This window comes from Hemicordylus capensis, chromosome 4, assembly GCF_027244095.1.
Source record: "Hemicordylus capensis ecotype Gifberg chromosome 4, rHemCap1.1.pri, whole genome shotgun sequence".
Taxonomy (NCBI): Eukaryota; Metazoa; Chordata; class Lepidosauria; order Squamata; family Cordylidae; genus Hemicordylus; species Hemicordylus capensis.
Window position 1 is genome coordinate 52,653,209 of NC_069660.1, and position 24,550 is coordinate 52,677,758.

Below are 24,550 nucleotides of genomic sequence, written 5' to 3' on the forward strand. Positions count from 1 at the left end.
AGTTGTACTAAAAAAAAAAGGTTACCCAAGACTGGGATTTCCTATGTCAATGTGCACTTGCATCCCTATCTAGGGCAGCCAGAGAGGCAGGAACGTCTGTAAATGAAAGACATCTTTCCATGATGCCCACATGAGAGAGACATGTTGAGAACAAGAAGGGACAGGAAGGGAGATGCACCTATCCGTGAAAATCCATTCTTTGCTTTTATCCCCAGAAATGAACATTTATAAAGAGGCAGTACACAGAGTTTAAAAACCAACAAAACCGTGATTTATTGGTTAATTATTAAAAAGCAGGAGGCCTGTACATCACGTAGGGCTCTCCTGGAGTCACCAACGAGCAGGTACAACATCCTGCAAACACTTTCCGATTCCAAAATAATAATTTCCTTTTGTTTTATTTTCAGCCCAGCTGAATATTAACAACAATCATCGGTATTGAAAATGCCCAGTGCTTCCTGACACAATCACACTTCAGTTATGAAAAAAAAAAAAATAGATAGCTATGTACATTATATAAACACACTTACATATATCACATAAATTAGGAGCAAGAAGAAAGTATTCATGGGGAAGGCTGCCATGGCTTCTTGGAAGAGGGACGTGGTTTCCACGTGGCTGGGGAGGAGACAAGGAAAGGGCTCATAAGCCTTGCCTCCTCAACTGTCTGAGACTAACTAGGATCTCAGGCAGAAATTAAAAGAGTACCCAGCTCACTTCTGCCTCTTACAAAGGAACATAGGAAGCTGCCATAAACCGAGTCAGACCATTGGTCCATCTAGCTCAGTATTATCTACACAGACTGGCAGCGGCTTCTCCAAGGTTGGAGGCAGGAATCTCTCTCAGCCCTATCTTGGAGATGCCAGGGAGGGAACTTGGGATCTTCTGCCTGCAAGCATCCAAGTGCTCTTCCCAGAGCGGCCAAATCCCCCAAGGGGAATATCTTACAGTGCTCACATATAGTCTGCTTAACCCTGCTTAGCAAAGGGGACAATTCAGGCTTGCAAGGACAAGAACAGCTCTCCTGTTATACAAGAGCATTAGCTGGGGACTTGTCTGCAGCTGTGTGGGAAGCCACCTGTCCTGCCACCATTCCAAAGGGGACCTCAGGCATCTTCGTCCTTCAGTGGCACAGGGGGAACTCCCAGCTCCTCATGCCCAGTTGACTGCAGCATTCCCCTGTGAATCAGCAGACCGTTTAATGTCCTGTGAACAGCCCTCTGGGACAAAGCAGCTACGGAGAACGGCCTGTTCCTTCTGCCTGGATGAGCTCAGGGCTGGGCCTCGGACAGCCACGGGCATTGTAATCCCATCGAGAGAGTCAACGGCAGCCAGAGTCCCATTGCAACAACGTAATAATGGTTCACAATAACCTACTTGAGCCAAAATATCAGCCGTAATTACCTGAGCTCCGGCTAGGAGCCAGCGCACACACTTTGCCCCACGAAGGGGCTGGAGTCTAACACACACTGCCTGTGACAGCAGCTTAAAGGGGCCAGAGCCCTTGTCAGTGCATGGTGCTCAGAATGGGTCCTCTGAGCCAAGGTGGGCCAAGGCCAAGTCTGTGTGTGGCTCTCCCAGCTCTTTAGCTCCTGTCTTGCACCTCATCCTCCTTCCAGCCACTGGAGTTCTTGCCAAACTTGTACACAAGCCGACGGCCATCCACTCGCTCCAGGATCTCCCGCTTGTAGTAATACCTGAGCAGGGGAGAGGGGGGAGAGAGAGTCAGGGTTTTATGCACACATTTCCCCAAAAAATAAAGAGGACTAGGAGCTTTGGTGGCATTTGTTACACAGAGAGAGGAGTGGTGGGGGAAAGAAAGCTACAAGGGTTGGGGGAATGTGCGTTTCTGTCAGATTTATACCCCCTCGTCTTCCAAGGACCTCCAATAGTTCACATGGAGTTCTCATTTTATTCCCACTGTAACCTTGTGAGGTAGGCAAAGCTGAGAGATAATTAGAGTTTCATGGCTGAGTGAGGATTTGAATCCAACTTTCTTTGATATAAACCTAACTCTCTAGAGATTCTCACTTTTGTTGCCCTCTGTGCTGGGATATCTCTCTCAGAATGAGGTGTCACCTCTCTCTCAGAATGAGGTGTCACCTCTTTCTCCTCCTCCCCATCCATCCTTAAAACCTACTTTTGTGTGTGTGTGAAATCTTTGCAGTTTAGATTTACATCCCTTACGGCAAATAGGCCTAAACATCTGCAACTCCATTTGCTCACATTCCTTCCTATTCTTAAGAACATAAGAACATAAGAACAGCCTTGCTGGATCAGGCCCAAGGCCCATCTAGTCCAGCATCCTGTTTCACACAGTGGCCCACCAGATGCCACTGGAAGCCTACAGGCAGGAGTTGAGGGCATGCCCTCTCTCCTGCTGTTACTCCCCTGCAACTGGTACTCAGAGGCATCCTGCCTTTGAGGCTGGAGGTGGCCTTTAGCCCTCTAACTAGTACCCAATGATAGACCTCTCATCCATGAAGTTATTTAAACCCTTTTTAAAGCCATCCTGGTTGTTGGCTGTCACCATATCTTCTGGCAGAGAATTCTACCCGAGTTGATTTAGATCCTTCATTATCTCCCTTTCCTTTAGCATCTCCACCCCTGTAATTTAAATTTAGATTGGAAGCTCCTTGGGGCAGGGACTTGACTATTTTGATTAGAGGGGTAGAGGAGAACTGGTCTGGTGGTAGCAAGCAAGACTTGTCCCCTTAGCTAAGCAGGGTCTGCCCTGGTTGCATATGAAAGAGAGGCTAGAAGTGTGAGCACTGTAAGATATTCCCCTCAGGGGATGGAGCCGCTCTGGGAAGAGCAGAAGGTTTCAAGTTTCCTCTCTGGCATCTCCAAGATAGGGCTGAGAGATTCCTGCCTGCAACCTTGGAGAAGCCGCTGCCAGTCTGTGAAGACAATACTGAGCTTGATAGACCAATGCTCTGACTCAGTATATGGCAGCTTCCTGTGTTCCTGTGATTTTGTTACTCTGTAATGCACTGTGTACACTGATGGGATAAATACACCACCCGGCTTTAAAAAGAAGGGGGTGGAGAAGAGGCACACCCTCTTCCACTCACAAGGTAAATGTTGCATCTGCTCCAACAGTTAGAGTGTTGGCCTAGGACTGGGGAGATCTTGATTCCAATCCCCATTTACCTGTGAAGCTCATTGGGTGACCTTGGGCCAATTCCTCCCTCTCAGCCAAACCTACCTCACAGGATTGCTGTGAGCAGTGTGTGTACGCATATGCACCACTCTGAGCTCCTTAGAGGAAGGGTGGGATATAAACATAACAAATAAAGTACTTGCTATAGATCACAGCAGCTAGAAATAACTTGCAGGGAAATGTACCCATAGCATAAGACTGTGGAGAGGACTGGTCCCTCTATACTTTTTTTTTTAAACCCCTCCTATGTAGTGCTTTTTGAGGGAACTGCAGAGTTCTGAGGAGACCTACCTCATGGCCCGGCTGAGCTTCTCATAGGTCATGCTGCTGTTCTTCTTCTTCTGCCCCCAGAGCTGAGCCACCGCCTCAGAGCGCAGGAACTTGAAGATGCCCTCTCTCCGGTCCTCCCACTTCAGCAGCCCCTCATTCATCTCTGGGTGAATCAAGATGTCCCGGATGAATTCCCATAGGTGGATCCCTCTTGGGGCTGGTTATGAAAGAGAGCAGAAAGGCAACGTAAAGAAGAGCCCCCATTTAGGACCAGATGTCTAGATGCCAAAAGCAAAGTGTTTGATCCCAATGGAGTGCCAACTTGGGGCATAACTCCCCCTGGTAGGAAGATGCTGTCACAGCACAAGCAACTGGCCTATGCATTAAGGCAGACTCTACATCTCCAAGGATGCAGGAAACTTGATGGTCGAGCTGGCCTTTCTCAGGGCCAAAATATACAATATGTTAAGCCAGGGGTCCTCAAACATGGGTCCCCAGATGTTGTGGGACTTCCAGCTTCAATGGCCTTTGGCCATTGTGACTGGGTATGATGAGAGCTGAAGTCTAATAACAACATCTGGGGACCCAAGTTTAAGAACTCCTCCATTAAGCCTGTCATTAAGAGATGAGCTTATTAAAGGAAGTGGACCAGAAGTGACTCCTGTATGTTTGTCAAAAAGCAGCCTGATCAGAGTTGGGACCATGGTGTGTGTGTGTGCGCGCGCGCAGGGGACAAGTCAACATTCCCCCTTGCACTGTTTTTCTGCCAAAATGTCCCCTCCAAAGTGTCTTATTTACTGCAAAGAGCTGCTTTGGGGGCAAATAGCTGCTCCAAGGGGGATTTTCAGGGGGGAAATGGCACAGAGGAACAGTGTAAACCCCCTGGCCCCCATTTCGCATGCCACGGTCCCTACACTGATCAGGCCCCCAGTTGTTTTCTTTTACAAAAAGGAGAGACTTCCTGTTTTAAGCCGATCTCTTAATGATTGCTTTAATAGAACGTGTCATTTGGTCTTCAACTCTGCTTGAAGTTGAATTCAAGCCATTTTGATGCAGGGAGGCAATCTGGGCAGACCTGAGCCAGATCAGTTATATACCCCCTGTTCCACCTAATTAATGAATTGGTTGCATTTTAATACCACCCTATCTAGCAGCTCTGGGTGGTGCACAACAAGAGTTTTATGCACTTTGGAATAAAAGGCATTGGTGCCAACACTAAGGGTGTGACTGGGCCTTTTGGGTTGTCCTAATGGCTTGAGTGTCTGGATCTTTGCAGTTGCCTTGTGGCTTGAGAGCTTGGGGCAGCCATATTTGCAAGGGCACCAATGAAGCAGCATGCAATCCAAAAGGAGCACTCCACCCTAGCATGCTGGAGGGTGCAAAACTCTTCAATGGCATGCAGTGGCGAAATGTCTTGAACCCTTCCTGCCCAGGCATGGGATTCACGTACAGTGTTTGCTTTTTTTGGTCTCCAGGCAGTCTCTGTTCTCCTTGTTGACTTTCCTGGGCCTTCCTCTCTTCCGCTTCTTGGGATCCTCTTTCTTATATTCTGCATAGTCACCTGTAGAAGGAGCAGGAGAAGCAAGACACAGTTACGCTTCTGCCCCAAAGCACACCCATCTGGTTCAAGTCACAGAACACATCCCTGCTGACTCACTGCACCCCAAAAGGGTGGGGGAGTGGAGGGGGGTGAAGCAGTGGGGAGCCTGAATTTGCAATATGGAAGAATGATTATTTAGAACCGTATAAACCACTTTTCAGCAAAAAGTCCTCAAAATTGTTGACATAGCAAAAGGAATGAGATGATGGCTCACAATCGAGAAAGAGCACAAGGGAGACACCAGCCACTGAGAGGGATGCTAAGTTAGGCTGAATCAGGACAGTTGCTCTCTCCCTGCTAAGCATAAGACAACGCTCACTTTAAAAGATGAGCCAATTGTAAAGATGAGCCAACTTTGCCCAATTAGAAGTAAGTTTCCCACAAGGTTTAGTGGCCACGGTTTAGCCTTTCTCCCAGTCTGCCAGAGCGACGCCTTCCCTCACACAGTTGTGTGCAACTTTCCCCTTCAACATAAAGCAGGTGGGAGAGCCTGCAATATGCAGCAGGTCACTGACAAAGGGGGCGGGGGTCTTCTTAATCCCCTTTGCATTTGGGCCATTTTCCTGCACAAAATCCCTTCTCTCCACAAGCTACTCACAGTGGTCCCTCTAATTTTTTTTAAATCTCTGTGTGGAATGAGTTTTGTTCTGGGCGGCAGTCTCAAGGCACTGTGTGCGCACCTGCATTCAGAGTGGGGCCTTCCTAATTCAGCCTGAGCGGGATCAAAAATTAACTGAGCGGACACCAAAAAACTTGTGAGCACGTGCATGTGTGCACGCCTTAGAGGGAACAGTGGCTACTTGCCAATTCTCCGGGGCGGGGGGGGGGGATACAGTTCCCTGATCGTTTCTCGTCTGGAGTAAAAGGTGTGCATGTATAAAAATCTCAGGCTTTAAACAGTCCCTCCCCTGCTGATGTTCTGATTAAAATTTCAGCCTCCTGCTACTATTTATTGTCCTTAAAAAGTCAGGGGGTAGTTATATTACAACTGCATGTAAACTGCATGTTTATACTTTGGCCTAAGTATAAACACAGGATAGATCCAGCCTCAGATTCTATAACAGTCCTGCTTCTGTAGGCCACAAACGCATTTTATTTATTTATTATATTTGTAAAGGTAAAGTGTGTCTTCAAGTCGATTTCAACTACTGGCAAGCCCAGAGCCCAGTGGTTTTCTTTGGTAGAATACAGGAGGGGTTTGCCATTGTCTCCTCCCACACAGCATGAGATTATGCCTTTCAGCATCTTCCTATATCGCTGCTGCCTGATATAGTACCAGTGGGGATTCGAACTGGCAACCTTCTGCTTGTTAGTCAAGCATTTCCCCGCTGCACCACTTAAGGTGCCTCATACTTCCATCTATGGGCTGATTATATGTTATATGAAGAACTTCCAACCCTTCCTTCTGCCTGAAGAAGTATTGCTGGGATTTGACTTAATATCCAGCAAGCACGAGGCTACTGGTTCGAATCCCCGCTGGTATGTTCCCCAGTCTATGGAAAACACCTCTATCAGGAAGCGGCTTAAAGGCATCATCTCATACTACACGGGAGGAGGCAATGGCAAACCCCTCCTGTTTGTATGCTACCAAAAGAAAACCACAGGGCTTTGTGGTCGCCAGGAGTCAACACCGACTGATGGCACACTTTACCTTTACCATAGTGATGGGTTTCCCTAGCCTATTGATAAAAAACTGGAGTTGCCCGAGGGGCCCACATTTTGTGTTTACAGAATATAACTCCAGAACACCAGGGCACTGCTGTTTCTAAACATGCTAGGATTCCAACGTCTTGGGAAGTCATGCTGTCCTGGGAGCCCTTTCCTCACTAGATACATGCTTTTGGTTACACAATGATAATGCAAAACACCTTCACATGTTCAAACTACACTCCTCGTTAGCCCCATTCAGAGATTTACAAGGCATATGTACACATGCATGTTTTTGTGTGAATGACTGTACATGCATTCATTTAAAAAGTAAACCTGGGAATAGGCCCCCTTAAATGTGGCCTACAGATAGGAAGTGTACTACTGTATGTTTGCAGAACCTAATGTGGGAGTGACTGTACGTGCCACATTATGTATCTGTTTGTACAGGTACAGACCTGTAAATGTGTACCTGTACACATACTGAATATGTTGAACATAAGGTGTGAATAGGACTTCTAAGACTTGTTCTGTTTTGGACTGAGCCCTAACATTAAAAACAGATTCGGGAATTAGGCTGTGAAGAGCCTACTACTCTCAGATTAATCCCTGGTCCTATCTTAATCTCACCTTTCCCAGACAGCTAGGAAATCTAGTTTTTAAGAATGAGGGTGCTTGGAATAGTAGCAAGCCCCAAAGGGTTGCAAGGTCCCTTTTCAATGTTTTCTTTTGCTACATGGCTCCATTATGTTGCCCGTAGTGGGAAGGGCCAGGCATCTTTGTATTCCATCTAACTGATACACCTGTGTTGATGGTGCCACTGTTGTCATGGTGAAGAAGCTGAAGGCAAATTTGCCTATCAGACATGCACAGACACACATCCCTGAAATCCAGACCTCCCACTGATAAGCCTACCCATTTCTCACCGTCAGAAAAGTTGCAGTGCTTCATGTCTATGGGGTCGAGATCTAGGTCACTTCCACCGGAGTCTTGAGACCGAGGGCTCTGAGACATTGTCCCTGCATGGGGGGAAAAGGGAGTGAAATCTCTTGTGGCCAGCAGAGTTCAGCTGTACTGGTGGGATGCACCGAGTGTCCTCTGTTAGAAGAAGGTTGGTGCAGTGTTGCGGACTGAGGAATGCTTGTCCTGTAATCCCACTTACAGAGCCTGAGACTCCTTGCTACTGAGAGATAGGCAGGAGGCTTCTATCCTGAAGGGTGAAGGCAACTGTTCCCAGGATGCTGACCACCCACGTGTTTGTTAAGCCCTGTGAGGCCCAAACCAGAGCTTGGCAAGAAGCAGAAGACACTAACAGGCAATGGGAACCATACCTGCTAGAGATGCAGAGCTGTCTGGTGACATGGCCCCTGAGATATAGCCAGGGTCAGGCTGCAAGAAAAGGCTGGCTAGCTTCAGATCATCTGGGTACTCCTGAATGCATGGGCTTCCCAGTTCTAGCAACAGGAAAGAAGGAAGTTGAGGGTTAGGTATCCACAAGCGTACACAGACACACATGTGTGCATATATACACCCACCCCTCATGGACAACATCCACAAGACAGAATAAGCCCAGACATTTCTCCTCACCTAAAGGGCTGGCATCCAGAAGTGTGTCTGGAGATATTTCCTCATTCCTTAGCACAGACATGATCCAGCCAAGTTCATCGGGAACTGAGGCTACAGATGTGGAGAAAAAACATATACCTCAGGATTCTTTGTGAATGATGATAAGACCAGGTCCACCCAGTGATGACCCAGTGCCCCTCCCTCCTTCATCCAGGGACCAGTTACAAGTGGCTTTCCCAATCTCTGGACTCTTAAGGAAGTGGAGATAAAGTAGGGGGAGTGATTTACTAAGGGCCAGAAAACAGGGGCTGTCCTTGGTAAATAAGGGGATGTTTGGACTGTATGTGGCTGCCTGCCATGACCTTGTTACTGGCCCTGCTCTTTTGCCTTGAGCAGCAGAACAGGTGATGTTTTTCTGGCATGGAGATAAAGTGATGGGGGTGGAGGAAGCGCCTTGCATCTGGCTGCTGCTAAGGCGCCAGAGACATCAGTGTCAGTTGCATTTGTGACGTGACACCCGTCACAGAAATGGGCAGCCCGAATGCAGGTCCAGAGACTAAATATTCAGCATCTCCTCTCCGAGGTACTCTCAGGTCCAGCCAGATGTACCATTCTAGACCCCACCCCATGTCCTCAGCTCTTGAGTTCCTGCCTCGAGAGGGGGCACCAGCACTTACTGATCTCATGCAAGCGCTCGTAGAGCTCGTCACCGAGAGGCCCAAAGATGAGTCCGAGCTGGTCCCGCGAGTATTGGCAAAGGGTGTACCCATCCATGTTGCAGCAGGAGAAGTCAATGGCGCTGGCATCATACTTGTTCTTCTCCACATGGTAGCTGATCCACTCCAACACTTGAGACCTGCTCCAGCACTGAGGCATTTCGCCATACCATGTGGGCTTGCCTGCGGGCCAGGGGCAAAGAGAAGAGTGAACTGAGGGCCATAGATGCCGGATTGCATGCTGCTCAGCCAGCCCAGCCTCTGGAACAGTCTGCTGCCTGAACAGCACAGGGTGCGGCCGGTTCATTTACGCACTGGATTTATCTTGCTTAGTCACTGTGGTTGGCCTAACACGTACACCTGTCACCTGTTCCCTTATCTCGGTGCGTGCCCCTCCCCACCAGGGTGAGGTCATTTAGGACAGCAACTTCCCAGCTCCCAGTTCAATCAGTCAGGACTCCATTATACACGTATACAGCCTGCCTCAGGCTATCAGCACCAGCTATCAGGCTATCTATAGAGGGGGCTCCCCCTCCTTCTCCACTCTTCTGTTTTTCACTTTTGGAAAGACAAGACTCAAGGAACTTCCAACAAACTTGGAACTTCCCACTGTGCACCTTTTCTAAAAACACTGAGCACCTCCGTTTATTGACTCAGACAATTTCTAAGAAAATGCTTTAAAGACCTTCGCCTCTTTAGACTGCGAGTCCTTCGGGGACAGGGAGCCATCTTATTTATCCCGATTTATTTTTCTATGTAAACCGCTTTGAGAACTTTTGCTGAAAAGTGGTATGTAAATATTCATAGCCGTAGTCTCTTATATCCTTGCAGGGTGGAGCTTTTAAATAAGATGCCCCACAGTTTACAGAGAGAGAAAAGCTAGTATTGTGGTGGTTTTAAAAAATCATTGCATGTATATCCCACCTTCTTTCCATCCTGGAATGGAAGGTGGCATCCATGGGTCTCATGTGGTTTGAGACCTGCTTAGCTTCAACAAGGTGGCTGCATCCTGGACCCTCAGACTATAGTTGGGGAACTATATAGCACATTTCAAGTGCTGAAAGCACTTTGTGCACAATGCTTCATTAAGAGCCAAGAGTGAGATCACACGTCAAAGCTGAAGGTGAGCCTGGAATGAGCCTCGTAGCCTCCACCCCAGTGGGCTTTCTGCTAAGACAGCTCTTCCATCTTTTTGTTGTTGGAAAGCAAAGCCTGGCAGGGCCAGTTTCCTGGGGCTCAAAATGTTCCCTGGAGGATACAAGATGTCCCGTCTTCTCTGTAATCCTGTTGCCCAGATTGCCCTGCAGCACTCCGCCCTAGACACCTACCTGTTGTCTCTGTAGACACTTGTGCATTCGACAGAGGGAGAGGGAGGTTGTTGTCCTCGTCTCCAAGGTGGGTCAGCAGGTCTGGGTTAGGCGGTGCTTCCTCATGCTGGTACATGGCACTGAAGTAGTTTGAGATGAGGTTGCTGATTTCACAGGATCCCGCCATGGAGTTTTCTGCCAGAAGATTGAAATGGTTAAGACTCAGGGACAGACCTAGCCCACTGCACAAGCAAGAAGCTGCCCGTACAGCCCAGACTTTGTCACTTTGTAAGCGTGCATTGGTCAAACGCAGCTTTTTTTCTTCAGCAGCATTTATGCATGCATCCGTTTTGCAAGGTGCCGCCGGATTCTTAGCACATAGCTGCTCCTCCAGATTCAAGTCCCTTGCAGCTGGGCTCTGTCCAGGCATCATTTTGAGATCAGGCCTCAAAACACAAACCCCCAGATTTCTAGCGGAGAAAATCCACACAACCGATCAACCAAGGTAGCAAGAAGTTACCACCATTTCCCCTAGTGTCCAGTGTCAGCCTTCAGTTTGAAATAAAAAGGAATAGCCACAACAACTTTACTTTGGCATGGCAATTACATTTCGCCAGGCTTTGCCAATACTGCAAGTGTGGTGGAGTGGTTAGAGTGTTGGACTAGGACCAGGGAGTTCAAATCCCCATTCAGCCATGAAACTCACTGGGTGACTCTGGGCCAGTCACTTATCTCTCTGCCTAACCTACCTCACCCCTGCTAACTTGGCAAAGAGGCACCTTTTAACGTGGTGATTCTCTTTATTTAGCAGGGGGAGAGTAACTGGTCCGATCCACCTCCAGCACAGTACTTACAGTGACTGTTGCCGGTGTCTATCTGACGTTGCTTTTTAGATTGTGAGCCCTTTGGGGACAGGGTTCCATCTTCTTTATTTATTATTACTCTGTGTAAACCTCCCTGAGCCATTTTTGGAAAGGCGGTATAGAAATTGAATAAATAAATAAATAAATAAATAAATAAATAAATAAATAAATAAATAAATAAAAAGGGGTTGTTGTGAGGATAAACATAACCGTGGACACCACTCTGGGCTCCTTGGGAGAAGGGCAGGGCAGGATAGCAATGTAAAACCAAAGAGACACATTTGAGCTCTGACAGTTACTAGGGATTCATAGCCACCTCTAGGAAGCCTGGATGTCTGCTATTTGGCTTCCTTTGTAGGCCCAGGCGAGCTACGAGGGACTGCTCATGTGCTTCTAAAGCCTCCTGGTAGTGTTCCTGGCAAGCCTCTTGCCAAACCTTCCTGCTTGCTCCAGGCGATGGGAAAGGAGGCTCTGTTGGCTCATGGCGGTCTCTGAAAAGAGCCTTTCCTCATCATCCCAGCCTCACCTGAGCAGCTCCACCACTCTCACGCGTCGTCATCATCATCATCACCACCACCACTGCTCCCCACCACTGCCACCCCCTCATCGCCCTCCTACCCCCCCTCATCGCGTTCAGTCAATGCACTGCAAACGGTAAATCCTCTTAGGGAAGGAATCCCAGCAGGTTGATGATCTGTCGGGCAAAACCGCCGAAGGTATACAAATGCTAAATAGGCAGGGGGTGATGGCCCTATTGCTGATTGCTTTTGCTAGCCTGGCTCCTTGGGTTTTTGCTCTTTTTTTAAAAAAAAAAAAGTTATTTTCCTCTTCCCTTGCTTGAAGTCTGGAAGCTGCCAGGTGATCGGTTGGAATTGGAGGCAAGAGGTTTTGGCTTCTGAGAATCCACAGGAATGAAAGAGCCGTGCTTGGGGCATCCAGCCCAGGGTTTGGTTTCCAGCAATGGGCATGATAGCCTATTAGATCTAGGTAGGAAACCTAGATATAATATAAAGACTCCTGCCTGAAACTCTGGGGCTGCCACGCCATGCAGACTATACTGAGCTAGATGGATCAATGGCTAGACTCAGTAGAAGGCAGCTTCCTACGTTTCTAGATGCTCAAAAGCAGGGCATGATGGTAAGTAACAGACATCCCAGTGCTTGTCCTGTCTTCATCAGAGGTGTAAGTGACCCTGGCAGAAGCAGCTTCTCAGGGGAAGAGGGGGGAAAGCAAAAGCAAACCCCAAACCATCTATTTCTCTGCAACAGCAGCAGCAACATCCTCAGCAAGAACAACAGACCCTGTTCAGATACAGTCACAGCACATCCATCACCATCACCACCACCACCACCACCACCCCTCGCTGTTGTCCCTTAGCCCACTTTGGTTACCTACCAGGCAAGTACTCCACAGCCATTAAATTAATCCACACAGCAGTAGGCTGCTCAAGCAGATCCCAGAGAGCTTTGAGCTTTCGGCTCCTGCTCACCTGTGCCCTGGTATTTGTGACTCCACTGCCTGTATGGCTCAGCCCCTCCCCATGGCTGACCCTTTATAGGGCGTCTCCACTCCAGTAACCCGATCTCCACCTTTAGGGGAATTCCGAGCACAGGTACTCAGCTCCCGCCCAAGGGAATTTGCATAATATGTGCCACCTGGGTCGATGCCAGCTTACCTTGCCGGGAAATCTAGGCTGACAGTTTAATCATTACCAGAGAGCTGGCAGGGCCTGTGCCAGTTTCACCCAGGATGGTGTTTTTCTACCTTTCATATCACTACTGTTTGTTTGCTCATCAAAGCAGATAAAACGGCCCACCTCCCTCCCCTGCCAAGAATAGGTCTATATAAAATGGGGTTGGAAGGGGCAGCTGCACCATTTGCCATCCCACAGCTGGGCACAGGGTGAAGGTTATGCCAGGATCATCTGGGGGTCAAAACCGGCTCATCACTTGCTTTGGAAATGTATCAGTTTTTCACACGGCTTGTAAATTGCACTCTCCACACCCCCATCTATGCCGAGGCCAGGATTTTATCAATGCTTCCCATGAACTTCAGCAAATACAATCAATCAAAGCAACACTTCATGCATCTGATGAGGCAGGCTGTATTCCATGAAAGCTCATGCTGAGGTCTAGGTCTAGGTCTAGGTCAAGATATAGATCTATCTATCTATCTATCTATCTATCTATCTATCTATCTATCTATCCATTATCCAAAGCCATTTTGGCTGGGGATAATGGGAATGCTAGTCCAACATCAAGGGACCCAAAGCTGGGAGTCCCTGGGCTAATATACAGCTACCCCACTGGAATCCAGCACACATTTGATGCTGGGACCTTTGGTTAGTTATGACTTTTAGTTCAATCTCATTGTTTCCAGTGTGGCATGCAGTCCACCCCTGCTAACTGGGCAAAGGGGCAGCTTTTAAAAGTGGTGATTCTGTGGAGGGTTCATTATTGTGACTATTTGCCAAAGACACCTTTGGCCTTTCTTGCTCCTGCGCTGATGCTGGGTTACTTTCAAGAAAACAGAGTGCAGAAAAATGTGGAGAAAGAAGAGACCTCTGAGAGAGTTGAAGGAATCCCTGTGCTTAGAGGCAAATTCTGGAGAAGCAGCCTTGTTGATATATATATATTAAGTTTCACATGTATATCCCACTCCTTCTTCTAGGAGCCCAGAGTGGTGTGGTTATGTTTGTCAGTGAGTTTCATGGTTGAGTAGAGATTTGAACTCGGGTCTCTCCAGTCCCAGTCCAACACTCGGAGAAGGGCTCATGGCTCCTTAAAGACAAACAGATTTATTGTGCCTAAACTGGAACTAGGAATGCCTCTGAATGCAGGGGGAGAAACATCTAGTTGATCTCTGTTGGATACGGGATGCTGGACTAGATGGACCCTAGACAGACAGACAGGAGAATGCTGTGCCGCTCCCAGTGGTGGTACCATTTAAAACAAACAAACACCTGAGGCAGGGCACAGAAGAGGCAAAGTGCATTTAAGGGAGAGCAAGCTGTTTCCCACATATTACTGTAGATTTCTGAAACAGCAGGAGGGGCTGGGTGGGTGGGTGGGTGGGAAAAACTACTTGTCAGGGGGTGCTTGCTCCTCCTTGTCGTCCCCCCACCCCCGCAAGCCCTGCTTGTCAGCCCCTTTCTCTGCCACTGCCCTTTTCAGAGTGTTTCACAGGTCACAGTAAGAATATTTTTCGTCAGGAAAGCCTTGTTCATATTGCCGTCATGAGCTAGAGCAGAGTTCCCAGACTTGGGACCCCAGATGTGGTGGGACTACAACTCTCATCATCCCCTGCTGAGGGTGATGGAAGCTGTAGTCTAACAACAGCTGGGCAACCCAGGGGGCCGGGGACTCTTGCGCTAGTGGGTGGGAGAGAGCCTTTTAAAAAAATCACATGGAGGTGCATTCTAGTCCATGTATAGGTTCCAGACTCAATTGTCAGGCAACTTGTGCCATGCAAAAACCAGTGGAGACTTCCCTTGTGGGAAACATCCATTGTCAAGCTGGGATCGAGGCAACTTGCTTTGTGGGTGCAGGGCTTTGTGTGTACATTGTGACTTGCTTTGTGTGCACATTGAGGAGAGGCTGCTCTGCAGATTGTTTTGAGCTGGGCAGATCTCTTTCTCCTCTTTTTGTCATGTGACAAGGATGGCAGTGCTTACAAGTGGGTGAAGTGAACTATGTACTCATAGCAGCGACAGCTTTCTGGAAATCCAAACAACCCGCCAACCTGACTAGCTGGCTAGGCCACAAACAAGATGAATGTCACACCCTGCTGACGTCAAGACCTGACAGAATGGCATTTCTGGGAATGTGGCCTGGCATGAGGTTTGCCCCAGTACTTTGATGCCACTTAGGAGGCACCAGGCTAGCAAATTCCCCTGCTTGACTCCAGCATTTCCCAACCAATAGTAGAACCCACGTCTTTTGTGTGTTATACCTGCTGCTTGGAAGTAGCAAGAAAGCTTGGGTGCAGTGTTCCCTCTAACAGTGATTCCTAGATGCAGTTCACTACCACTCCCAGTTTCTCCAGCTGCAATCGCTGGGGAATTATGGGAGTTGTAGCCAACAACATCTGGCGATCCCTGTTAGAGGGCACACTGCTTGGGTGTGCAGGCCAGGTATCCTAAGCTCATGCACAGACTAGTCGCACCTTGGGAACAAGGTCACCAGCTCCCCCACACACACCCCGCTCCATGGGGTTATGGGCATCTGCATGTCTTGGCAGTTAGCAATTCATAAGGTTCAGCTTTTCCATATGTTGCTTCCATAATGCTGAAAGCTTTGTCTGCTGAATTTCTGTTGAGCGTGTATCTGTTAGAGCACGAGAAAAACAGTTAAAAGTGTAACCTCAGTTCTAAGTTAGAGACATTGTTTCTGTACTTCCTTGCTTGTTTCTTTAATTTACAAATCCCCAAAGGTGTGGAGGGGAAGCAACAGTGAGAATCGCCCAGTTTTAGACACATTTATGTGGAAACAAGGGCAATTGATCTCAATACATGAGCCCCTGGTGGCGCAGTGGTAAAACTGCCACCCTGTAACCAGAAGGTTACAAGTTCGATCCTGACCAGGGGCTCAAGGTTGACTCAGCCTTCCATCCTTCCGAGGTCGGTAAAATGAGTACCCAGAATGTTGGGGGCAATATGCTGAAATCATTGTAAACCGCTTAGAGAGCTCCGGCTATAGAGCAGTATATAAATGTAAATGCTATTGCTAAGTGCTATTGCTAATACTGTCTACTTCCAACTATGCATGCTTAGGATATTGTCTTACTTACAGCTCAGTCTTATGTAGACACAGGGGTCCCCAGTAGGAGGATGGCAAGGTTGGAGTGGGCCCTGTGACAAAAAGTAAAGATGGGTCCCTGCGCGCCCCCCCCCCCCATCTTCTTCAGAGAGGCAGAGTATTTATATACTGCTTCTCAACAAAAGTGCCCAAAGCGGTTTACAGAGATATAGATAGACAGATGGATGGATGGATGGATGGATGATAGATAGATAGATAGATGGCTCCCTGCCCCGAAAGGGCTCACAGTCTAAAAAAGAAAGAGAAGGTAGACACCATGCACTGGGAGTTGAAGAGAGGAGGTCAGCAGATGTTAATCTCCTCGCTCCGTGCATTTATTCTCATGGCGGTGGTCCTGTGAGCAGGGCTCCTGTTTGCTAGGGATGGGCGATAAGGCTTCCAGACACCCGCTCTGAAAACAACATGGCACAGGAATCTTACTGCTTCCTTGCCCACTACAGAGCTTTCAAACTCGGCTGCTCATCCGGCATACCTGCAGCCTCTGCTTCAAGACCCCCAGGTGCCTGGACTTTTGCTTGCTATGGAACTCTTCCTCTCTATGTTGGCAATGGCTGAGATTGAGAATCAGGCTGTGAGAATCTCCCTCTGCACAGCAGTGCAGAGAGGCCACACAAGAGGTTTTGCAAGGGCTGGGAGCAGCCTTGGCCAGACACTCTTGTTGTCTGGGAAAGGCTCTTTGCCAATTGTTACAGCTTTCACCTGTTATATCACTTTCATCCTTCTAGCTCCCAGGGCTCCCGGGGTTTATTTGAATCATTATTGTGTTGCTGCTGTGGATGTTCAGTTCTGAGCATCCTTGTGGCTGCTCACATTCTGATGCTTGTCAATTACTCTTCCAGAGTAGAGTTCCCAAGCTCCAGCAGGACCCGATTTTTTAAGAAAGGCAAAACAGGTGGATTGGAGGAAGCAACCCTAGACACGACTGCCCTCTAGTGGCCGGTACACATTACAAACGACTATGTTTTCTTTCGGCTCAAAGAGATGTAAAGGTGTGTGATCCAGGAGGCTGAAAATAAAGAGGACAACTGTTCTGGGTGTGATGATTGCTACATAAACAGCAGCTGATTTCCTTGGGGAGGGGAACAAAGTCATGAAGAACAGAGCAAAACTCTCTTGTCGAAATGCCTCTCCTATCAGTAGGGATGTGCCTGAAACGTGATTCGAGCTCCAAATCATGGCACATTCCCCACAACTTTAACAGGGAGGAGAGTAAGTCCATACCTGCTCCTCTTCCACTCCCCACCACAGGAAGTTTGGCGGCACTCACTAGTTAAGATTGTGTGCCAGCAGGGCATCTCCCAGCTGCTCTCACGTGACGTCAGCATGCACATGGTCCATGCAAATGGCTACTGTACATGTGCAAAGGTCAGTATCGTGTGAGGGCAGCTGGGAGTTGCCTTGCCAGTGCACGATCTTAGCTGGGGGGGGGGGAACTCTGACGAACTTGTGGTGGCGGCGAGCAGAAGAGGAGCCGGTATGGACCTGCTCTCCTCCCTGTTAAAGGTGCAGGGAATGTGCCACAATTCGGAGCTCGAATTACGTTTTGTGCACATCCTTCGCTACAAGCAGGGTGTAGGGAGGCTGGCGGTGACCTGGGTCAGACCACTGCTGCTGCCTGACTTCACATTGCTCCCCCACCCATATGCGGTGCACTGCATGCCTGCCATGTACTAGCAGCAGAAGCAGGGAGTGTGGACGACATCAAGGCATGGATGCACAGCCCTTGCCCTTTCCCAGCTGGCCAGCCAGTGCTTTGTTCACCAGCCGGGTTCTACTTTCCTCTCCCCTGAGCACCCCCTAGCCAAGATCCCTGGTCCAATGGAAGCGCCCTGGATCCAACAGCCCCTGGTGGCGCAGTGGTAAAACTGCCGCCCTGTAACCAGAAGGTTACAAGTTCGATCCTGACCAGGGGCTCAAGGTTGACTCAGCCTTCCATCCTTCTGAGGTTGGTAAAATGAGTACCCAGAATGTTGGGGGCAATATGCTAAAATCATTGTAAACCGCTTAGAGAGCTCCGGCTATAAAGCGGCTATAAAGCGGTATATAAATGTAAGTGCTATTGCTAACAGCCAGAGCTCGTCCTGGCCTGCTCCCCTCCCTGCAGCTGCCCCCGCAGAGAAGCCCTGGAGCTCTGGGGACTCAGTGAGCCCCCTTCATCCCCCCTGGACTCCACGAGGCTGAGCTGCCCCTAGAACCCCTGCTTCATTATTCCTGGGACCCCAGGGGCCGAAGTGACATGGTGCCAGGGCTGAACTCCAACACCAGAGACAAAGCGCTCCCTTCGCTGTTCAGGGCTCCCCTCCCAGTGGGACTACTCAAGAGGAGGTTAGCTCAGGCACCTGTTTTGGAGCAAGGCCAGCCTCAGCTCCAGAAAGGGGCGGAGCTCCTGGCTCATCACATCTCCATCTGCAGCCAGCCTTTGCTGGCTCCGCAGCGGCTTCTTGGAGCTCCTGCCACTTCCAGCGACTTCCTTCCTGGTGGGACCTGAATACTACCACTCTCTCTGGTGCTGCTGCTACTAGTGCGGTGGCAGTGGCAGCTACTAGCACCCCCACCCCCACCCCCGTTATCCATCACCCCAGACAACTGCCTCACCATGCTCTTGGAGGGGCTGGCCCTGTAAAAGTCCTTTCATTAACCAGGGCCTGGAAAAAATGATGCTCCTCCTGGAAGGGTCACACACTCACTGCTTCCCCAGTTTGCCTTCAGCGATGCATTCCAGTCCCACCGAGTGTTCTATCAAGGCAGCATTATCACAGAGCGGACTTTAGACATGCCTCTTTTGCAGCTAGGAAAGGCTGGCTCCAGGTTCCAGGGGCCCCTCCACACACTGGCTTCTGTGGGCCCTCTCCTGGCCGGTTGGTTCTTCAAGAGGCGCTCGGCCACCACCATATGAAAGTGATGGGCCCAGAAAGGGGTCTTTCTGGGGGGCCCCGGGCCTCTGACAGCTGCCCAATGATACCAACCCCTAATGCTGGCTTGTAGCATGAATGCCATTATTGTAGCACATTGAAAAATGTCCTTCATTATAATATAGTGCTTTTCCACCAGTGTCTCCAAGGCAGTTGTCAGACTCTCAGTTGGCTCCCAGTCGCTTTCCCCCTTACCCCAGCACCTCAGCATGGAGAGGAGAGGGCTCTGTCTCCAGCCGGGTCCTCCTCCTCCTCCTCTGACACACTCTTCTCCTCCCATTAGCCTGGCTTCTCTACAAGGGCCAAGGCTCCTGCTGGGCTGCTGCCCCTTCCTGCTCATCCTCAGAAACTCTCCCTGACTTTGCCTGATAGCCTGGAATCCTGCAGAGATCTGCTGCTGCTCTTGGGGAGATCTTTGACTATTTAATTAATTAATTTATATACCACCTGGCTGCAAAGGCTCAGTCTAGGCAGTTCACAAAAATAAACACTATAAAGACAAAATAAACGGCCGAAACAGCAATTTAAAACAATTTGAAGCCAGGCTTCAAAAAGTGTGTCTTAAGGGCTCTTTTGAAGGCTGGTAATGATGCAGGGAAATGACTTAACTAGCCAGCCAGAGGTTGCCAGTTCAAATCCCTGCTGGTATGTTTCCCAGACTATGGGGAACACCTAGATCAGGCAGTAGCGATATAGGAAGATGCTGAAAGGCATCCTCTCATACTACACAGGAGATGGCAAAAGTAAACCCCTCCTGTATTCTACCAAAGACAACCACAGGGCTCTGTGGTCACCAGGAGTCAACACCGACTCAACAGCACGACTTTACCTTTAAAGATGTTAAGCCACAAATGTCTGTAGGGAGCACATTCCACAGCCCAGGAATAACCACAGAGAAGGCCTGCTCCCTAGTTACTGCCAGATGAACTGGTGGCATCTGGAGATGGTCCACTCTCGATGACCTTAATGTACAGTGGGGATCATGCAGAAGATGGCATTCTGCTCTCCTAGGTAACCCGGTCCTTTATCTCTTACACCCTCCCCATCCCCACCCATCCTCCCTTTCCCTTCTGGCCAGATGATGTGCACTTGCCGGTGTGTTCTGCAGGCTTGCTCCCGATGCTGGCTTTGCCCTGCATGCACCAGAGGCTCATGAAGAGGCTTCTGGCCGTGTCTTGTGGCATGTCTCTGGGTTGCCTGGACAGGCTGACAATCCCACACCCTGACAGAAGTTTCGTAGCAAAAGGGGGGAGATATGGAATAAAGATCTGGTGGTCTTCCCATGCAATGTGTCCATTCCCACCCCCCACCCCATTGTTTATGGCATGGTGGTTGTTCCTTGGGCCCGGACAACAGGTTTGCAAGAACTCTTGCAGTGTGCCTTTTGCCCTCATATAGTAGACTCACTAACATGATGAGCAGTAGGGTAAGACACATCTCCTACCCAGGTTTAGAAGTTGTGTGTGCTCCCATTTTACATAAAAACATAAGAACAGTCCTGCTGGATCAGGCCCAAAGCCTATCTAGTCCAGCATCCTATTTCACAGGGTGGTGCACCAGATGTCTCTGAGAAGCCCACAGGCAAGAGATGTGGGCCTGCCCTCTCTCTCCTGCTGTTGCTCCCTTGCAACTTGTATTTAGAGGCATCTTGCCTCTGAGGTTGGAGGTGGCCTATAGCCATCAGACTAGTAGCCACTGATAGACCTGTCCGTGCCCTCCATGAATTTGTCCAAGCCCCTTGGCAGAGAATTCCATAGATTTATTATGCAGTGTGTGAAAAAGGGCTTCCTTTTGTTGGTCATAAATTTCCGGGTTTTGCAATTGTGTGCAAGTCAAAAGCAAAGTAGGAGGTGGGAGAAATGACTGTGTGCAAGGCTCCTGTTGGATAGGAGGGCTCCATCCTACCCAGCAGCTGTACCCAGCTGTTTAATCAGGCAGGAGGAAAAGCCCTCCTACCCAGCGGGAGCCTGGAACCCAATCACTTCCCCCACCTTCTACCTTGCTCTTTACTCACATACAACTGCAAAATGGCAGCGTGCACATCTCCCAAAACTTGGGCAGGAAGGATGCTTGTCCTGCCTAATTACTGGTCATAGGAACGAACCTAGTACCTGGCAACGGAGGGTCATTCTCTACTCCTTTGCTGCCCCTCCCCCCGATGCTCACAGGCCACTATTGCCAAAGGCCCCAAATACGTTCAAGACTTGTTAGGCAGGAGTGGGAGGGCAAAGAGGAAAACCCTGGATAGTTGCCTGGGAACTACATCCACCTTTGCTAAACTGGGCACCAAGGTGTTAGTGTGAGTCCTAGTGATGAGTGGGTGTTGTCATGGAATCCTATGGCTCAGTGACTCTCAAAGCCTTCTCTTAAATTACGTCAGTCAGCTCTGAGTCAAAACCAACCAACCTGCCAGTAGAGCCTGAACAACCAGCTCAGAATTCATCTTGAAGCTCTGATATAATCAGACAGATTTGGGTCATTCCAGCTAGAATACATCCAGGGGAAAAGGGAGTACACTCCCCAAAACAAGGACAAAAGCCTGACTAATCATCACATATGCATGTCGTGACTCCATCACACCACAGTGATTCCCTGTTAGTTTCTTACTTAAGCCCCCACCTCTTAGAAGGCAATCACAATGTGTGTGTGTGTGTGTGTGAACATCTTCCCCATAATAATCTAAGGTAAAGGTAAAGTGTGCTGTCAAGTCGATTTCGACTCCTGGTGATCACAGAGCCCTGTGGTTTTCTTTGCCTCCTCCTGTGGAGTATAAGACGATGCCTTTCAGCATCTTCTTATATTGCTGCTGCCCGATATAGGTGTTTCCCATAGTCTGGGAAACATACCAGTGGGGATTCGATCCAGCAACCTCTTGCTCCCTAGGCTGTGCCACTTCCCTCGCTGTGCCACTAAAGGTGAATCCCCATAATAATCTAAGACAGGGTTTCTTAACCTTGGTCCCCCAGATGTTGTTGGACAACTTTCAGAATCCCCAGACATGGTCTTTGTGGCTGGGGGTTCTGGGAGTTGTATACTAACAACATCTGGGGGACCAAGGTTAAGAAACCCTGATCTAAGAGCTTAAATATTCAAGATTTTCTAAGAGCCTAAACATTCAAAGAGCCTCAATCATAATTACTCAGACGTGGAACTTGCTACATCTACCTTGGTCCAGGATTCGCAGGTTCTTGGTTCAGTCAGTCACATGGCTGTTTTCTGCCACAGAAGTTCAGTAATAACCAGAAATAAGAAAGCCCTTTGTTGGTGAATTAACACACTCATCTTCTTGCAGTGCATTTGTGACAGGGTTACCATTATACATGGCTCAAAATTGTCTTCATGGTCTGATCTCTACCACCTGACAGTAGCCTTGGGAACTTCCTGCAATATCTTTTTCTTTGAAATTATTGTTGTTTATATCATCTATCCAGCTTTACAATCTAGTTTCACCCATAGGGCACTGCAACGAAGCCTGAGGACATGTTATTGAAATAATTGCATGTGTGTGCCCTGTTTACACCACCTCCGTTTCCCTCCCCTTCCTCTGTGTCTAGTTTAATTCTGCAAGCTCCCTGGGGCAGAGACATCTCCTCTCTTATTCTTAGTAAAGAAAGAAATAATAATCAGGGTCATCCCAGGGAAGTGGGGCGTGAAAAGCAGGACTCAGGGCCCAGGAAGAGAGGCGGGGGCATGCAGGGCCCCAGCAAAGTATGTAGAGCATTGTCTCACACCTTGTATGAAGTTTGCAAGTAAATCTTGAGAAGATATACCCTAGTGTTCTAGAAAATTGGGGTATATAAATCGAGGTATTTATTATTCACTGCTGTCCTTTGAGGGTGTGAATTGGGGTCATCAGCCCAAGCCCTGCACCCAGCCTTGGCCTCTCACCAGCGGCAGCGATGTGGAGATCCCTGCTGGGGTTTCCCTGCCCAGTGCCGGACCTGGAACGTGGCGCCCGCCAAGCAGCTGTGCCCGAACCTAGCTGGGCCTCATGGTGGCGCCCAGTCCTCAGCTGCACGCAGGGGTGTGGCAGTTCTAACTGGGCCGTGCTCGTCTCTGGGCAAACCAAAGCTCAAAGCTCAACTCGCCTCAGAGACTCAAATGACTCCTCGTCCTCCATGACCTCTTCCGGAAAGGAAGTGCTACAGGGGAGGCACCTGTTCCAAGCAGGGGAGAGCTCCCAGCCTCACCTTGCTCTCTGTTGCTTCCACCTTCATAGGCGCTATACTATAATATTAGAGACTTTAAAAACCATACTTATTTGGGTTTATAAACAAAAAAACACCTGAATTTAATTATCAAAAGGAGGCTGTGAGCCTAGGCCCAGACCTTCTGAGTATCTAGCACCACCCCTGTTCTCATTTTGTGCCAATGGGCTCTAAAGCAGGCTGAAGGTCATTGTGGCTGGGGATGATGGGAATTGTAGTCCAACATCATCTGGCAATCCATGGTTGGGAACCCTTGCTCTAGAGCAGGGCTGCTCAACTTCGGCCCTCCTGCAGATGTTGGCCTACAACTCCTATAATTCCTGGCTATTGGCCACTGTGGCTGAGGATTGTGGGAGTGGTCATCCAAAAACAGCTGGGGGGTGGCCAAAGTGGAGCAGGCCTGCTCTGGACTACCTATGTTCAGTATAATGTGTGGCTGTTGAAAGTATGGAGAAAATGAGAAAGCAGACATAAGCCAAATTCCATGCAGTCCGTGGTGGTACAATATTAGGCTTGTACCGTCTGCTTGTTAAAATGGATTCCTAGCAGAGCCAGCAAGGACTTTGATCCTCAGCAGCATCCGTCCCTTCTCTCTCTCTCAAGCCACAGTGCTTACTGCCACCTGCTGGACTGCACAGAGATAAGCAGCAGACTAGCCACTTCCTTTGTATGTGCATTCTGAGCAGACCAATTGCACCGCCCCCACCTCATTTTTTTAGACATTGCTAGGCTTGGCTGTGGTGGCTCCATCCCGAACAGCAGTCTGAGGGGGTAGAAATCCAGGCTATGCCTGGTTAGAGGCGATCAGTACTGCACCACTGATCTTCCTGATCTCTTGCAGGGTTAATGTCAGGGCATTATCCAGTCAAGGTTAATGAGAGTTCATTGCTGCTGTACAGCAGACCGTTTCGAAAAACTGATCGCTTGTATTCATTTATGTTTGATTTGGGGTCAGACTCTAGCACAGACTTGCTTGAGTCAGTTTTCATTTTCTTACCCAAGAGTCCATCTACTTCCCCTCTGTTTTCTCTTTCTCCATTTTATCAGGCAATAGTTTCAAGTTAACAAAATGGTAGTGTTGCCTCCTAGCAACACTTCAGAAATCCCAAGTTGCTAAACTGAACAGAACAAGAAGTTCAACTGAGGAACACAGTTGGAACCAACCTAGGAGGCTCCTCTATCCCCCTTGGCCTCTCCACCACATGCTCACCAGCCAGCCCCTATAGCAGGCCTGCTCAACTTCGGCCCTCCTGCAGATGTTGGCCTACAATTCCCATAATTCCTGACTATTGGCTGCTGTGGCTGAGAATTATGGGAGTTGTAGTCCAAAAACAGCTGGGGGGCCTAAGTTGAGCAGGCCTGCCCTATAGCAATGGAGAACTGTAGACAGTAGAAGGAAACTACAATAGGGCAAACGGCCCACTCAGGGTGTGGCCACTGGCCTGCATGGTTGCCAAAGGGATTAGTCTGATACTGGCAAA

General features: G+C 48.9%; 1 protein-coding gene across 3 annotated transcripts; it reads right to left on the reverse strand.

The window, feature by feature from the left end:
* Positions 1 to 248: 248 nt before the first annotated feature.
* ELF3 (E74 like ETS transcription factor 3) lies at positions 249 to 22,670 on the reverse strand. 3 transcript variants are annotated; one of them, XM_053242680.1, is made up of 9 exons: positions 22,027 to 22,670; positions 10,291 to 10,464; positions 8,924 to 9,145; positions 8,268 to 8,357; positions 8,012 to 8,134; positions 7,607 to 7,699; positions 4,884 to 4,994; positions 3,455 to 3,650; positions 249 to 1,697 (listed from the first exon to the last, which is right to left on the reverse strand). In XM_053242680.1, the coding sequence occupies exons 2-9, from the start codon at positions 10,454 to 10,456 to the stop codon at positions 1,586 to 1,588; spliced, it is 1,113 nt and encodes a 370-aa protein (XP_053098655.1). In that variant the 5' UTR covers positions 10,457 to 10,464; positions 22,027 to 22,670; the 3' UTR covers positions 249 to 1,585. The 3 variants fall into 3 exon arrangements, with proteins under 3 accessions (XP_053098655.1, XP_053098654.1, XP_053098653.1); XM_053242679.1 differs by lacking the exon at positions 22,027 to 22,670 and adding an exon at positions 12,528 to 13,228; XM_053242678.1 differs by lacking the exon at positions 22,027 to 22,670 and having other exon boundaries at positions 10,291 to 11,690.
* Between the last annotated feature and the right edge of the window lie 1,880 nt (positions 22,671 to 24,550).

Bases quoted from the DNA above. Each gene is read 5' to 3' on its own strand.
- ELF3 (XM_053242678.1), bottom strand. From the start codon at position 10,702: ATGATGCCTGGACAGAGCCCAGCTGCAAGGGACTTGAATCTGGAGGAG. The intron at 8,135-8,267 runs GTGAGGAGAAAT...TCCTGTTGCTAG, and splicing joins TCTGGATGCCAGCCCTTTAG to AACTGGGAAGCCCATGCATT. The intron at 1,698-3,454 runs GTAGGTCTCCTC...TCCCCTGCTCAG, and splicing joins AAGCTCAGCCGGGCCATGAG to GTATTACTACAAGCGGGAGA.